Raw genomic sequence first — 15,067 nt, 5'->3', positions numbered from 1 at the left:
TTAAAGAAAATGAAAACAAAGTTTTTGAAAAGCGGTTGATATCCGAGCTAATAAATGAAATATTTACAAATCTTGTGAATGCAACAAAAGTGCGATAACTCTTGAAGTTATTATCCGACCTTCTTCTACCTTTCTTTAACGTTTATTTGATAATCTAACAAATCTAACGGAACTTATTACAATTCTATTGATTAATATTTAACCAACTTTTCATTTTTTTCAACCGGCTCTAATTCTCTAACAACGAAAAGGTCAGCGAAGCAAGCAACCGAGCACGAACGACTAGCGTCCAGTGTCTCACTTGGGTTCCAATATTGTGAAAAAATTTGAGGGTGGGGCCCCTGCCGCTCCCCAGAAAGTGCATAAAAAGTTTGGGAATCGCTGGGCTGCTCTATTGAGATAGCCTCTCTGCTTGTTATTTATGCTCGTATTCTTATTTCAATTTCGGAAAGGATATTTTAAAGCCTTCAGACCATTTAAACGAGCTTCCTGGACCTTTAAAAATATCTACCTTAGAGCCTGCGGAGAATTTCTCTGAGCTTCTTTGGCCTAAAGAATTTTTAGTATATGTTCAAAGATTCTTTTCGGTAGGGATAGGGCAACAATCTAGATGTTCAAAGTTAGCATCTGTAGATATTAAAAAGTGAGATCTTACTCTCTAACATTCAAAATGTTCAACTGAAATCCGAGATATTACATGCATGGTTATGTTAAATAACGCCTGTTAATATTTAAAGAGTTTACTTATTTATAGACATTTAAGGAATTACAAGATAACTTATTTGTGAATTTGAAATTAAACTTTAATGTTCGCACACGAACGAAAATCAGATAAAGGGTATAAAGTTTTAACATCTGAATATGTTTCAGAGTTCAGGGAGTCCGGTAGAGACCACGGTCGAAGACGGATGCGCTTCTGTATAGTCTCACTTTATAGTGCTGTGTGCTGATCCTTATTAAAGATATACCAAGTGTAATTTTGAAAGTGTAATTGGCTCTCGTCGCTTTGCGCACAGGGCTACAATTATCCTCAGGTGTGATTTAATATAGCAGGCCTAGGGTCTGCGGTAAGTATCTTACGGTCCCTGACCGGTGTCCGCCATTTTTAAAGTGCGAGCTACATGCTCGACCTTTCGCGTGGTGTTTGCTCCGTTTTGTCCCTTTAACTGACATAACTTTTTTTTAACATAGCTGAGGCATTGCCTCCAGCAATGAGAATCAGACAGAAAAGGGGGGAGGGCCTGTAGAGTCAACAAATCCCCTGTTCGCAAATCTTACCGAAGATGTTAAAAAGGGCGCGAACTCTCTAATGTTTCTTAAGAACAAGGATGATAATGATTATCACCTCGTAGAGTCTAAGAAGCATAAAAGACAGAGCAGAAAAAAAGCGAATCTCACCCTCGGGGAAATCGTTAGTGGAACTAAGCCAGCCTGATAATCGCGGTCAGAGCAAGACGTCTGCCCAATCCGCGGATAATAACCAAAACCGCTCAAATCCACGACCCCGCGTCCAACATGCTCGTTCTCTTCGCTATAGTGATTTTAAAAAGGGAGAATGCCCTATTATAGTCCAACGTAACCCTAACTCTGATCAGGCTAAAAAAGATCTTGCTGCAGACATGTGCGGTCGTCTGCTTCAGAAACACTTTTTAGGCCTAATCTACGATGTCCGTAGCAGCGGTTTCGGCAAATTGAGTCATGGCAAAAACTCCACAAGCAGCAAATGTGCTCTTGGAAGAAATCCCCAAGAAAATAGTAGGGCTTATTACCCTTGTCCCCTCTAGCTTTGTGACGTGCCAGGGTGTAATGCGTGGCGTATCTCATGAAATTTCGGATACAGAAATAATTGAGAATCTTGAGTTGTTTGGCCCTCTGAGAGGCAAGGCCAAAGTCATTGGAGCGCTTCAGCTTAACCGAAAAACTATAGATCCTGCCACACAGGAAACTAAAATAACCCCTTCCAAATCGATTTTGATTACTTTCGAAGGCACAACCCTCCTAGAAAGGACCTCAATTTACATGGCCTCCTTTCCGGTTAACCTCTACAACCCGGAACCTAAAATGTGCGTCAAATGTCTTAGATTTAGGCACATTAGCATACACCGTCGATCTAGTGCGCGATGTAGGCACTGCGGATCCGCGGAGGTTCACACTGAAATTAGGCCATGTCCTAACGCGAATAGCATCTCAAAATGCGCGAACTGTGGTGGGGATCACTCACCATCTTACAAAAAATGCCCGAAATTTCTATTTTAGAGAGAGTTACGAGTTTTTACTACCAAGCACAAACTACGGTTTAAAGAAGCCAAATAGATCCTCAGATCCAGTAAGGGAGCTGATTACGCTTCCTCAACCCCTGCACAAGCTAACTCTTCTCCAGTATTTAGCTTCTCAATGTTCCCAGTACTTAATGACGCCCCCACCCCCTCATTTTCAGGCCCCCGTTTACAGCCTCAACAACCATATTACTCACAAACTTTGGCAACCCCTAAGACTCCACAGATACCGAAACCCCCTACACAACCTAGATGGAAACTTGCAGAAGTTCATCCAAAACCCACGCAGGCCACCACGGGTGGGCATTCGCATCAATCTTCGCGAAGAGGATCCAACGCCAACTTATCGTACTCGCATCTCCACAACAATGGTAAAAACCCCAGCCTTCTTTCAAACGGTTTTGCTCTGCACAAACAAAATAATACAAATACATCTCCTATGAGCTCCTCATCCCCCACTCCTCTATACCCTGCCTCCAATCCTTTCAACTCTCCCACCCCTACTGACCCCGCCCATACCACGAAGTTGAACTCAACCAGATCTCCAATCATCAATGCAACCCTGTTGTCTCTGATGAGCTTGGTGGATCTTTTAGTTTCGGTTCACCTCAAAACAGAGGAAAGTCAAAAGTCGCTATTAATGGCTCAGCTTAATAGGTTGAGCATTGCCCAATGGAATTGTCGGGGAGCCTTGAATAAACAAGGCGACCTATCAAATATCCGTGGCGAATTCGATATTCTACTTTTGTCTGAAACATTTTTAAAATCAACTTCAAATTTTAAAATAAAAGATTTCAATATCATCAGAGCAGACAGGCAATGTAATACCGGGGGTGGCTTGGCCATTGCCATAAGAAGGGGAATTACATTCTCTAAAGTCACTTCCATCATTAATAATGAAAATAGTCTGGAGACTGCAGCAATTTCAATTAGCACTTCCCTAGGCGAACTTTTGATCGTTTCGCTATACAGAGTGACAGCCTCTGGTAATTTTATATCATCCGAGACGTGGACTAAATTATTTAATTCAATTCAAAATCTTAACTTTAGCTCATTGTTTATTGCTGGAGACTTTAACTGGCACAACTCATTATGGGAAAGTTCGCATAACTGCAGAAATGGTTTGGAACTATGCTCTGCCCTTGATAATACGAATCTTATTCCCCTTAACACAGGTGAACCCACCTATCGCACTAGACCAGACAGCCCCCTTCAATAATCGACCTAACTTTTGTGTCTCAGAACCTCTTTAACATCACCTATTGGGGAGTTTGGAATAACTCTCTGGGAAGTGATCACTTTCCAGTGGTATCCAGTCTTGGTATCTCTACCTCAATAGCTTCGTACGTTTCTCACAAATACAATCTTAAGCGAGTTGACTGGATCTCCTTTTCTAATAACCTTTCGGAATCCATTTAGGGAAACAACGAAACTTTAAATTTCCCAGACATTGATTGTTTATCCAAGTATAAGGCTTTCGTTTAAAGTGTGGATGAAGCAGTTACTGCGGCTAGTCCTCCCTCAAGACCTCCTAAAAACTAAACTCACTATAAATGAAGTAGAAATGAAGTTAACTACAATTATCTAAATAGAAGCTAAGACTAGACGCACAATAAACGCGTCTCGTAGAAACAACTTAGGAAATTCTGTGAGACCCTAGATAGGACAACACCGATCTCAAGAGTTTGGCGAGTCGTTAAGTGTTTTAAGAACAAATACACTCAACCAGCGGATGCATTTTCTTCAGGGGATACTGAGACGATTCAGAAACTCCACTTACTGGCTGAAGAAATGCTACCACCAACGGTCTTCTTCGACTCCTTTCCTGAAAACTTTCAGAAGAACGAGTTCCTAGAGGCCCCGTTCACGGAAGCTGAACTTTCTATTGACTTAACTTCAGTAAAAAGTAAATCCTCTCCTGGCTTAGACAAAATTGATGATAATATTTTACTTCAGCTTCCTTATGAGATGAAAACAACTCTCCTTGTAATTGATAATGAAATTTACCTATCTGACTCCTTCCCAGACTCTTGGAATAACTTTTTAATATCTTTTGTCCCTAAATCATCACCAGGAGAATTCCGCCCAATTGCTTTAGCTTCATGTTTGCATAAATTGATGGAAAGGCTTATCTACAACAGACTCTCGTGGTAGGTGGAGCATAATCATATACTTTCCCCTACTCAATTTGGTTTTAGAAAGATAAGATCCTGTGCTGATAACCTCGCTATTTAATCAGCCAAAATTTTTTCGGGTTTTTGCAAATGGTGAAGTTGTGGCTGGACTGTTTCTGGATCTGAAAGGTGCATTCCCCAAATTCTAACTGAAGATCTCAAAGAGATTGGTGTTCCCCGACAAATGGCTAGATTTATCTACAATGCTACCTCTTGCAAAAACATAATTACAAAATTAACGGAGAACTTGTGGGCCCTAGACGCAGTACAGTCGGACTCGCTCAGGTTTGTATATTTACTAATCAATTTATACCAGAAAAATACACCGTTGAATCCCGGGAAATTGCATTATCGTAGAGTTCGCTGATGATATCGCCATTCTTTGTCATTCTGCTGACCCAACGGTATGCATCAAATCCCTTCTGAAATGTCTAAACGACCTTGCTATTTTTTTAGGGCAAAGAAATCTGGAGCTCTGCCCAGAAAAAACCAAACTGTTCTTTTTCAACCGACAGAACATAGATACATCTGACCCATCATATACCTAACCATTAAACAACATTATTATTTCCCCCTCGATCCACGTCAGATTTCTCGGAATTATTCTAGACATTAGGTTATCATTCAAATATCATTTCCTTTATTTATGCGATAAGATAAGAAAAATCCTTAACATTTTTAAAGTATTGAGAGGCACATGGTGGGGTGCAGGCCCAAACATCCTTAGGATGGTTTATGTCTCCCTCATAAGAAGCAGTCTGGAATATGGATCTCATGTTTTTAACTTCGCGCCTCACAAATATTTTGATCAAATAGAAAAAATTCGCAACCAAACATTAATACTAGCCATTGGCTACAGATGCAGCACTCTCGTTAACGTTATGTTAGCAGAATGCTGTGAGCCACCTTTTAAGAAACGATTCTCTTTCTTGGCTAAAAAATATATTATTAAAACCTTTGTAGACCTGAACCACCCGCTTGCAGATATGCTACTCTCTCTTTCGGATCAGGTTATTAGAAAAAAGAAAGTTCATATCTTCAATCAATTCGCCCTTCTGAATGATTTTGAGAAAGTAAAAATTTTAAAACATAAGATTCGTAGATCAGAAATTCATCCTATGTTTGAATTTCTCTATGAAGACATGCTCTTCGCCCCTAATATCAATATAGGAATAGGTCGACTTGTCCAGAATAGCTCCTCTCCTACAAATCACTTCAAAGACCTTGTGTATAGCACACAGTATATATACACAGACGGTTCAAAATCGATTACTGAGTCCACAGCAGGTTATGCCTTAGTGTGCCCGGAAGCAAAAGTCACGCGTATGTGGAAATTATCTAACTTTGTTTTTATTTTTTCAATTGAAGCCATAGCAATATTATATACTATTGATTACATAATCTGTCACCGTCTTGATAAATCAGTTATATTCACAGATTCTTCAAGTGTCCTAGAAAGTGTAGGTACCAATAGTCCTGGATCTATAAATTCCTACCTGATATTTATAATTAGAAATCGCCTGGTAGTCTTGAATAAACTTAAATGCGTAGTAACTTTAGCTTGGATCCCTGGTCATAAAGGTATCCCGGGTAATGAAGCGGCAGACGTAGCAGCTAAATCAGTAGCTTAAGATGCCACTCTCCTTAATATACCCCTCCCTTTTTCCGACTTTTTCTCCTCCGCTCGGAAATCTCTAGATGAAATTTGTAACTATTATTTAGAAATAGGTGAAAACAAAGGTCTTATACACCTAGCGTTTTTATAAATATACAAATAGGCCTTGGTTCTCTTTATTTAACGGCCCAAGAGAATGGATAGTCTAGCTATGTCGCATGAGGAGTAACCATTATTCTCTAAATGCTAGCCTTGCCCGAAAAAATATTATAACTACTGGAGGTTGTCCCTGCAACCCTGAAATAGATGAAGACTTAGATCATGTTCTCTGGGCCTGTCTTAGATTCGAAACACATAGAACAGATTTATTAAGAGCTCTTTCAAAACTTCTCAAGTGCCCTCCTCCATTTTGCTCATATCAAATCGTAGTAAACCCTTAATTTAAAATCGCGTCCCATGTATTAAAATTAAAAAAAAAAAGCAAATCTGAAAATCTAAATTACAATCTAAGCTCGCTGGCTTGTCCCGTGCGGGGGATCTCGTTGAAAAACGGATCCTCTAGCACGGAGTAATCTGCCGGGTGTACGCTCGAATTCTGCCGCCTTTGCTACGTAATAGTCGGGAAACCGAGCTGACTGCACTATATCTCCTGAGATGGCGCAGCTGGGCTCTGTCCGACGTTGTTTGATTCAGATTCAGGGGACTTCACTCCCCTTCAACTTGGTCATGGCCGGATATACAAAGCTTTTATAAAGCAGGTATAGCGCCAACGAGGAACATGAAGAAGAAGAATATGTTTCAGTTTAACATAAAAATACTTTTGTGCCTAAAATCTCAAAAAGGTAGTAAATGTTTGGCATGATTATATGCATGTAGGTGCTATAATCTTAACCTTCGAATATCTACATTTAAACATCCATTTTTCTCCGTATATAGCCGAGGGAACTGAACTCGGTTTACCACACGACAAAGTATCACATGCTTACTGTAAAAAAAGATTTGTGTAAAATTACAAAGTGTCGGAAATTTACATATTGTATCATTGTGAATATCACACATTTCACTGTGTGATTTTACAAAAGTGTGTGAAATGACATAATCTATCTATGTAAATAAAAGGACACTCGAACTGCAGTGTAATATTACACTCGATAAAAACGAAATTACACATTCCCGCGTACGAACTTTACGTTCAGAAGGGAAAATTCAGTCTCAGCTAGAGTTCGAAAGAAATTATGTGACCGAGAATTTGTCTGGGAGCACGGGAATATGACCGAGAATTTCTTTGATGAATGTGCTCTTCGGGAATTTATGAGAATTTAAAAATATTTGTTCTTAATTTTTGAAAAGCGAATCTTGTAGTCTGTACAATTATTTTTAATTATTCTATGCGACTGAGTTATAGAATGTGAAATGCAAAAATATTCTTGCACATTTGATGCTTAGCTTTAGGAAGTTTATGGTTTAAAAGGTTTATTATAAGCATAAGAATGTTCTGCGTGTTAGGGCTATATTAGTATTTAGAAGTTGTATTTGAAACGCAAAAATATTCTTGAATATTTGATACTGAGTTTAAAAATGGTTACAGTTTTAAAAATTTCATCATAAAAAAGGCTGTTCTACGTATTAAGACTATATAGTTCCTAACTTGGAAAGGGATTTTGTACTTTGTACAAATATATTCTAATTATTTCTTCTATGTATTTGAGTTATGAAACTTAAAACGTGATAATATTCATAAAAATGTAAGATTAAACTTTAAAATTTTTTAAATTTCTTATAAACATAAGACTGTTCTACATGTTAAGACTACAGTTTCTACCTCTAAAAAATAATTGTTCTTAGGACAATTAGTATACATATGAGGTCATTATTTCATTGTATGATCCAGTTGTGAAGCTTCAAGTTCAAAAATAACATGTTCGTAAAGGTTTCAAAATCTTTAGATTAGAGCATAAGACTATTTTAACTTGTTATAACATAAACTACTTAAAAAAACAATATAACCGATTTTTTCAAAACATAAAATTGTACTATTAGCGCATTGAATATAAATTTAAATATTACTTAAATACTTGAAAATTCATTACTCAATATCCTGTACAAGTAAAATGCAAATATAATATAATAGTTCATACATATATATTTGAAGGCCTAATAATACTTATGTAACACTTTTGCATTAATTAATTTATATTTTTTAATTTAATATCTCGGCTATAAAGAAATTTTGATAATGAATTTCGATAAGACTTAATTTTATGCGTAGTTTTATTTTTATGAAACTTTCATTATTACAATTCGGAGTTTTTGGAAATAAATTTACAATATTATAAGGTTTAAAGATAAAGAAAATATTGGTGAAGGTAAAATTCTCAAGTTGTTTTAAAATGACGGTCACAGTCACGAGAACGTGACCGGATTTTAAATGTCCGAGAAATTTAGAAATCGTGTAAAAATGCCATGCGTCGGTAAAATCACTTTCCTGTGATTGAAAATTACATCGACCCTAATAGCACGGAACGTTCCTGGAACGTTCTGCGGGAACCTTCGGAATGTTCCAGGAACGTTCCCTGAGCGTGTAAAATGTCCGCCGCTTGGACAGAAATGCCACCGTTCCAGGAACGTTCCACTGAGACCTGTGGGAAACCTTCCATTATCGTTATTTTTAATAACAATTATCTCGTTAACCGTAAGAGATAGGTAAAAATAGATGTCATTTTTGAGTTTTGACTACCGTATATATTACATTGTACTATTGTACCTATATCATAAACTGACATTCATTTTGACCTATCACTTACGTTTTATCGGATAATCATTAATAATAATAATAACAATAATAATAATAATAATAATAATAATAATAATAACAACAGTAATAATAATAATAATTCCATAATAATTCCTCGGTGGCTCAGTTGGTTAGACACTCGGACTTCACCTCAGAGGTCCGGGGTTCGATCCCTGAGCCGGTACCTCTAGAAATTTTCCAATGTACCTTTACCTAGGTTCTGGCGGTTCGAAACCCACCTTAAGCTGTAGGTCCCTCCATCGTGTACTTGACTGCAACCCAGTCCGTCAATGATGGGGTGAAAACCAAGCTTTGTCCAATATGTCTGGGCAGGCTGCTCTCACCAGATCACTTGATTGCATTATAAAAATGCGTCCGTGACTGATGATATATACCGGGACAGCCCCGTGAAAAAATGATCAAATAAAAGATCCAACTCTAACCAAAAATGCCTTCGACATGTTGGGCAGTATAAGCCTGTGACAACATTTCCACACAGAAATGTTTTTACCTTTCATAATTCCAGTAGAATGTTCCTGGAACGTTCCCAAGTGGCGTACTTTTTATACGCTCAGGGAACGTTCCTGGAAGGTTCCGTGCTATTAGGGGAGATTTTAAATTTTATCAAAGATCTTTAATTTTAAACTGACGGAAACTGTAAGATTTTTTTTTTATAATTGAAAATTTAGAATAAATAATCAAATAATATGTGAATACAAAAGCGTCTCTCGTTTTTATATTGATTCTTCATGCTTCGTTGAATGCTTTTACGCAAAAATAGATCAAATTCGAGCTATTCCTATTTTGCCTTTCACATTTTCTGCGGACAAAATGCGGTTATTCGAAACGTATACTTCATATTTTTGTTACGGAATATTTGAACTTCAAAAAAATACCCATTGTATCTTAGGTATTTTAGGTAGGTGGTAACGTGTCCGGCTTGTGTTTCTTCAATCTCAATGAAATTGTACGAAGTTTAAGCTTCGAATGTTCGAAATCTGTCTCCCTAATAAATTTTATTTTATTCTTTCACATAAAGAATTTTACATTTTCGTGTGTAAAATTACCGGCCGAATTGGGATATTATGACAGCTTCAATTGCAAAATTCATCGCTAGGTGGATTCTGACAAATTTTCGTAAACTTACTTCGATAAACGAGGGTTCTTTTATTTACGTCCACCAGAGATGTAAAATTCAATCGATTTTTTTCACGAGTGTTTGAATGGTTTGAACAAACGGAATCAAAGCCCACGCACCTACAACTTAATGCCTCTATTTAGTAAGTAAGTTAAGTTAGTGCTTTGCGAATATTTTTTAAAAACAAATGGAAAAAAGTCAGTTAAATTTATGACTGTAATTCCTCATAAGTTTAAATCACAGTTTTCAATTTAAGTTGCAAGATTTATGATATTTCAAAATGTGTATTGGAAATGTACAAACTAAACGTACGAAAACGAACGTAAAGCAGGAGTGTCCCCGCGCGTCCTAGGCGCGCTCAAACTTTGCGCGAATCGCCGTGCACAACGAGAGTGTGCCCGCTCAGCGGGCATATTCTTTTTTAGATATAAAGATCATTTAATCTACTTTCATAAATGTTGATACATCATGTATGTAAGATGCATAGGGGCCAAAATAATGTTCGAAAAGAAAAAGATTTAACTTTTTATTTTACTAAAAAATTTGCTATAAGACGAAATAACTTCAAAACTATTACTTTCAATTAAAATAAATTAAACATTGCTAGAACAGCATTATTTGTTAATTGCTCTCAATTTTTTGTTGCTATTTACAACTTTTGCGTAAAGGTCACCAAAAGAGTAGAATTTAAAAGAATTAGTTTTTTTGACACATTTTTCAAAATCTAAAAGGGAGCGGAAAGACAACCAGTATTAATCACGAAGTAACTTTTTGAACGCAAAATTTAAGGTCTTTGTCAGAGAAAATTTTACTTATTACTTTAGAAAAATCACATCAACGGATCAAAAACCGGCAAAAACATGGAGTTATTTTTAATGGGGACTAACATCTTTAAAACAAAATTCCTAGGGTAAAAATCTAATTTTGTAAATTACCTTCATCTTCTCTTTTTCGGCAACTTCCAACTCTGCAATCTTCGCCATCGAGTCAACTCTAACCCTTGAGCCGAAGACCTGAAGAATTAATTTTTTATATTATTGAAATCCAAAAGGAGATACTAAGTTTGAAATGATCCTAAAGTTTGGAGTCTCGCCTTAATTTTGTCTGTATCCATGGGAGTGTTGGCGATAAGGATTTTAGCATCCGTGATCTTCTGGGGCTGGTGAACTCCGGGCTTTTTGTCCAGCAAAAATCCTTCGTCCAAGAAGGAATCAGCGAGGGTTGCTCCTCGTTTTTTAATTATCTGGATTGCTGAGAGATTTCCGGATCCCTTGAGTCTCGTGACTGCGTCCACTGCCAACTTGCTGAACTGTTCCTTGTGGTGAGATAGGATCTTCGAGCTTAAAGTTGTGCGAGCAATATTCATTAAATCCTCCCGGAAACGTTCGGGATCAGCAGAGTTGTCAGAAGCTGCGTTTTGAAGAGCTGTTCGTGCAACTTCGACCGCCATTCTCCAGCCCGTGATTATCGTCTGTGGATGAATTTTCTGCTCGATCATCTTCTCTGCCTCTCGCAATAATTCAGCAGCTGTAAAATATTTTTTTCAATACAAGCATCTTAAATAAAAAAAGAATACGAAATTCGAAAATTTCTGTTAATTGAAAAAGCTTGTGATAATTTAATAATATATTTGCTTATTTTACCAAGGACAGTAACAGAAGTAGTTCCATCGCCAACTTCATCATCCTGAACCCTGGACATATCGACGAGGATTTTCGCAGCTGGATTGTCAACTCCGACACTTTTCAGAATTGTTGCACCATCATTGGTGACTTGCACTTGGCCAGCAGAACGACCGTGAGCGACCAAAATTTTGTCCATTCCCTTAGGACCTAGAGTGGATTTTACGAGGTCACCAATCGCGATCGCACCGACGAATAAATCCAGACGGGCTGTTTCTGCCTTTTCCTCCTCGGCATTTGCCTTCAAAATCCTCACGGGATTTAACGAAACCTGGATAGAAGAAAAATCGGGTAATACAGTTTTAAAGAATTCATTTCTTCTACAGGGCGATACAAATCTCAGAAGAAGTCTCGGTCAATAAACTTTCCAGTCATTCTGGGGAAACTGAACGTTTGTTTATTTGAGTTTTGAAAACTGACTGTCAAATTAAAATATTGAAATGAGTACAGTTCTAAATAAGAAGGTAGTAAAATTGATCAACTTGGTTATTTTCAAAATTAAAGACGTAAAACTCAAAAATGTAAAATTAATTAATTCAAAATTGAAGGCTTGGAAAATTTAAAATTTGTGCCTTTAACTGAAAGAATTCAAAATCATGAAATATAAACTAAGGCTTACTAATTTAACAATTATTAAGTTATGAAATTTTTAACGATTTTAAAATGAACTTACTCAACTATGTTTGTCTACATTAAAACGCTTCATAAAGAATCATTCATTGACAGCTCCTTTAATTTCAAGTAAAAAAAAAAAAATACTTGAAAATGAAAAGAAACGCGAAAGTGTATCTTATTCAATGTTTCTTCATTTTTTTTCAATTTCAACAGTTGCAAATTTTAAGTGCTAAGACTAAACAATATCAGAATTAAATCTTCATAATTTGAAATAATATTTTTAATAAATGACGTTAAAAATGCATGCTTTCATTCAACATCAAGAGTGACATTAAAAGATTGGATCGGTTTTTCCACTACGTACAAAAAAATTCCCAATTCAAAAATTAAATGCACAGCCATTTCAGGCTCAAAAAGTTTCCAAATAATCTGCACGTTCCGAACCCTAAAAAATCTCAAGATTTTTGTACATAGCTTTAAATAGGTTACTTTTAGGTTATGTGTATACAGCTCTAAAATATAAAAAAAGGTAAAGAAAATCCCAGAAGATCTAAAGAACTTACCCATTGACCTAAAATATTGAAAGAATTTCAGAAAACAAATTTAAGAAAGAACTACAAAATTAGATGTAAGATTAAAAAAAAGGAAATAAAGAAGTTTTAAGAAAATTTCTAAAAACAGATGTGTCGAGAAGGCAGTGTCTATGTGTACCGAAAAAAACCGGCTATTTGTTCTGTAAATTCGGTGCAAATAGTCCCTTTTTCAGGCCCCGCTATTTGTACCAAAATTTCGGTACACGCAGCTACAGTCTATTGAAAAGCCGTCTCATTTCCAACTTTAAAAAACTGTTACAAATACCAGTGGTACTAGCTATTCTATAATCTAACCCGCCTGTTTAAGAAATGGTCAAATTCAATCAATTTTTCATCTGAATAATAAAAAACGTAAAAAAAAGGTCAATAATTTGTCATCATCCGGACAAACGTACAAGACCCAACCCCAAATCGTAAACGAATGCTCTGAAAGGTTTCTAAAAGTTAAAAAGTTTTAAACAGAACAAAATAAGTTTGAAATTTGCTCAAAAGCGTTAACGGCCAAATAAATGTTTTGTTTTTTCATTTAAAATCTCGTAAAAGTGAAGATTTTGAAGGAGCAAGAGATAAAACAAGAAGCAAACACGTGTGTCATGTCGCTTGGACGTCCGACTCCAAAATTGATTTCTCACACAAATGACGTCCGATTATATTCAATCTAATTTTGGAAAACATTTTTTATGGGCATAAAAATAAAGAAAAATAATAATTACCATTGTGAATTTCTCGGAGAAAAACGATTCTTGAAAAATAAACCGGGTACGTTTCACTCACGAAAAAATACACGAAGGATGCAAGGAGCTTCGAGACTGATCTGGCTAGATGGCGCAGCATGAGGTCACGTGACGAAATGAAGTGTGGCTGGCACCGAATTTGTTTTCCTTATAAGGACATTTTGTGAGAATAAATTAACAAATATTGTATTAATAATTATATTCCTACTTGTTCTAACTTGTGTGCCACAGAAAGAATAATTTCCCTATCAATAAAGTATGAAATTCATATAACTTTTGTTCTAGTTTTCAGGATTGTTCATAAGCATAAAATATATATGTAAATATATCAATGGACCGAATCCATTTCAAATAAGGCAGAGGGCACTTCACTTGAAATAGCAGAATCTCTTGAGGGCGAAATATGCTGCTTTTTAGAGACAATTGAGCGATACATATTTTTCTGATTTGCAAACAGAATTTTGTCTAACAAGTTGTGCGTATTCGAACTTTGTGCTTTGTTTTTAAAACAACCCGATTTTTATTCTTTAAACCTCTACATCTTTCTTCAAAATCCGCCGGCAGTTTTTCTGGAAAAAATAAAAATAGATTTTTTCAAAAAACCCACCTTTCATTTTTGTGTCAATTTCTTTTTTAACTTGTTACTTGATAATAAAGATATGTTGTAAGTTTGATGCTTGCTAAATGACTTTTGTAGCCAGGAGAATTCTTTTTAGTTACAAACAAATTTTCTAATTTTTTTTCGAAACAATGATGAATACAAAAAAATGTTAAGATAAAAGTATTTGCACGTCTAAAAAAGTTATACGAAAAATTTCTCTTTGTCTTTTGCGAGATTTTTCTTATTTCCCGAAAAAATACAAAAACTACATTTTGCATGATTATATCAGATTATATGATGCTGCTAAGATGCTGCGCGCTCGATAATTTATTTGTCTCGCGCTTCGCGCTCGGTCCTTCTATTTACCTCACATTTGTGCGCAAGCCTTTTAAAACTACAGGTCAAATCATCGACAACTGTCATTTGGTGATTGTTTGCTTTAACGAACACATTCTGATCACGTATCTCATGCTTCAAACTTGATTTTGTGGAAAATACGAACTTTTCTACAGTATTTTCAACTCTCCCTGTGGGCACACAAATACTAAACTTGTCCTATATACGTCTTTCGGCTGACCTCTTAAGGACGTCCTGAGGACCTTTTAAAGAAATAAAAAGAGGGATCGTCCATAAATTACGTAACGCGTTTTTCTTTTGTTTGAATAAAGACGAGCATGAAATTGATGTGAAGTTGAGAAAGACACAACGATATAAACAAAAGAAAAAAGTGTTACGTAATATATGGACGATCCCAGATCCAAAGGTCGTCTTAAGGGCATGTGACACAGCTAAATACCTATATTACCGACCACAGTTTTTGAGTTCACTGAATGTTTTTTCGAACC

General features: G+C 36.3%; 1 protein-coding gene across 1 annotated transcript in view; it reads right to left on the bottom strand.

Moving 5' to 3' along the window:
• Window positions 1-13,736, bottom strand: part of LOC117172617 (T-complex protein 1 subunit beta) — a 21,652-nt gene extending 7,916 nt beyond the window's left edge. Inside the window, exons 1-4 of the mRNA XM_033360710.1 lie at window positions 13,601-13,736; window positions 11,641-11,950; window positions 11,091-11,524; window positions 10,933-11,010 (exon numbers count right to left, since the gene is read on the bottom strand). Coding sequence (XP_033216601.1) covers window positions 10,933-11,010; window positions 11,091-11,524; window positions 11,641-11,950; window positions 13,601-13,603 — 825 coding nt within the window. The 5' untranslated portion in view covers window positions 13,604-13,736. The remainder of the gene's footprint in view (window positions 1-10,932; window positions 11,011-11,090; window positions 11,525-11,640; window positions 11,951-13,600) is intronic.
• Between the last annotated feature and the right edge of the window lie 1,331 nt (window positions 13,737-15,067).

Source organism: Belonocnema kinseyi, chromosome 5 (genome assembly GCF_010883055.1).
Source record: "Belonocnema kinseyi isolate 2016_QV_RU_SX_M_011 chromosome 5, B_treatae_v1, whole genome shotgun sequence".
Lineage (NCBI taxonomy): Eukaryota > Metazoa > Arthropoda > Insecta > Hymenoptera > Cynipidae > Belonocnema > Belonocnema kinseyi.
This window is presented reverse-complemented; position numbering and strand designations above follow the sequence as displayed.